Source organism: Cryptomeria japonica, unplaced genomic scaffold, assembly GCF_030272615.1.
Source record: "Cryptomeria japonica unplaced genomic scaffold, Sugi_1.0 HiC_scaffold_1276, whole genome shotgun sequence".
NCBI lineage: Eukaryota > Viridiplantae > Streptophyta > Pinopsida > Cupressales > Cupressaceae > Cryptomeria > Cryptomeria japonica.
Window position 1 is genome coordinate 5,152 of NW_026729803.1, and position 2,059 is coordinate 7,210.

General features: G+C 35.8%; 1 protein-coding gene across 1 annotated transcript; it reads right to left on the bottom strand.

Moving 5' to 3' along the window:
• Nucleotides 1–992: 992 nt before the first annotated feature.
• Nucleotides 993–1,770, bottom strand: LOC131058388 (early light-induced protein 1, chloroplastic-like). The gene is made up of 3 exons (XM_057992251.2): nt 1,744–1,770; nt 1,599–1,652; nt 993–1,515 (listed from the first exon to the last, which is right to left on the bottom strand). Exons 1-3 carry the CDS (start codon nt 1,753–1,755, stop codon nt 1,171–1,173), a joined length of 411 nt encoding a protein of 136 aa, XP_057848234.2. The 5' UTR covers nt 1,756–1,770; the 3' UTR covers nt 993–1,170.
• Between the last annotated feature and the right edge of the window lie 289 nt (nt 1,771–2,059).

Below are 2,059 nucleotides of genomic sequence, written 5' to 3' on the forward strand. Positions count from 1 at the left end.
GAGAATATAGAAAACTTATTGTTTCATGTTATAGAGTTTTGTCAAAAAAAAATTATGTCATCTAGTTTAGGTGAAACTATTTCACCTAATACTACTTGAATAAAATTGTGATATGATATTGAATCTTTATCCATCATCTATTCATAGTGGTGTAATGAAAAAATATAATTTTGTGGAGGACCTTAGAATGAATGAAAAAAATTCAATTACCTTGGTGAAAGCTAGAACCAAACCTAAGATTGATCTCTCATGTTGCTTAGAAACTTTAGATCTAGAAGATTTGATTAACTAGATCAATGATTTGAAGAGACATAATAACACATCTAAGAAACATGCACAAGGCTAGCTCATAATGACTAATAAATGAGGCTAGGATCTAAGAACTTAAATTTGAAGTTTAAAATGTTAGGTTCATTCCAATAGACGATACGATCAATCTTGAATACGAATGAAAAAAAAACTCACATAGTGAAATGATAATCTCAATACATGGAGTGAATGTCTAGATGTACATGGAAATTGATTGTAATATATTATAAATTTAAATAATGAATGTATGTGAATATAGTTTAAATGGGGATACATAAGTTTCAATACACAACTTTTAAAAGAATGCAAATGAATTTGCCTTTAAATACAAGAACATAACCATAAATCATCTAAACATGTGTTTAATTAGCTTTGACAAATAACAAATGATTATGAGTAAACTAAAATTTGAATTTGAGTTTTAAAATTGTAGGAATCGGATATAAAGACACATAATTAATTTTATGCATGTCAAAATGACTTAGGCCACAAGGTATTAATGAATTAGTGCATGGGTAAAACTAATAGATGTATGATAAGACTGAACATCTACATAAATTGGTAGACCAATGAGAAATCTTCCAGTTCACCAGATATTTACATTCTTGCACTGATTTGATAAATTATGAACATTCTTATTGCATTTGTTGTTTAACAAGCTTTCAAAAAATAGTAAAGTGCCCTAGTCGTTGAACTCAAACTTTCTTTATAGTATAAGATTGAATAGTTTTACAAGGTTTTGTATAATTGAACTGTATGACATGCTAAACGGTACAAGAAAATTCCACTGGAACATGGAATGCCATGTGAGAGCTTCCAATACTGGAGCTTGTGCTTGAATACAAATAGATATTAAGGTGTTTATACAAGCGGTCCACCCTTGACGTATTCAGTGAAAGCCAATGCGAGGAGGCCGAGCATAGCAAAGCGCCCATTCCACATTTCTGCTGTGGATGAAAATATTGGCTGCGACGTGCTCTCCCTCGATATTCCATTGAACAGGGGCACCAGTGTCCCCACCGCCATTAATCCTGCAGTTAACGCAAACCACGACAGTCCTCCACTATTCAATTGCGACAGCAAATCTCTTCCGCTGGCCACCTCCACTGCAATGGCCGACACGAACCCCAACATAGCCGCCCTTCCATTGATGATCTCCGGCGCAGGCCCTGAGAACCCAAACAGGTCGCCAAATTTCGTGCTCACCTGGATTCCATATTTCCTATATCAGATAAATTGTCCACATTATATAAATAAACTATAAATTGGGCATCTAGAGCGTTTCTTACCTTGGTAGAGCTTGAAGGAGAAACGCCTTCAGTAGAGGACGTTTCCTTTGGATCCTGATCCACGTAGAAAAATAAAACGCATTAGCCAAAGCTTTTTAAGAATAAAGAGCAAAATAGCTAAACGAACAACAGCAAAATAGCAAACCTTTGCAGCCATGCACTTGACTTGGAGGCAATCTACTGATATGGCCCACACTATTCGTTTTGACTGCCCCGCAGTTAAGGGCTCCGTGTGCTTTCATCATCATTGAAGCCATGGCCGCCATCGATGAGTTGCTTAAGAATGATTGATACTTAGAATATCTCCTTGAGGACTCGTTGTTGGTTTTATAGCTTGTGAAGGATCGAATTTGGTTGTGTAAAATGGACCGAATCAGGGAAGCGAATGACGTGAGTTTACAAACGTGGCTTGTAAATATCCCGCAAATTTGTTTAGATGAAGTTTCCACACATTACTCTCC

What these genes read in the sequence shown, in the direction of transcription:
- LOC131058388 (XM_057992251.2), bottom strand. An exon ending in CTCCTTCAAGCTCTACCAAG is followed by an intron (nt 1,516 to 1,598) that starts GTAAGAAACGCT and finishes TATGGAATCCAG; the next exon opens with GTGAGCACGAAATTTGGCGA.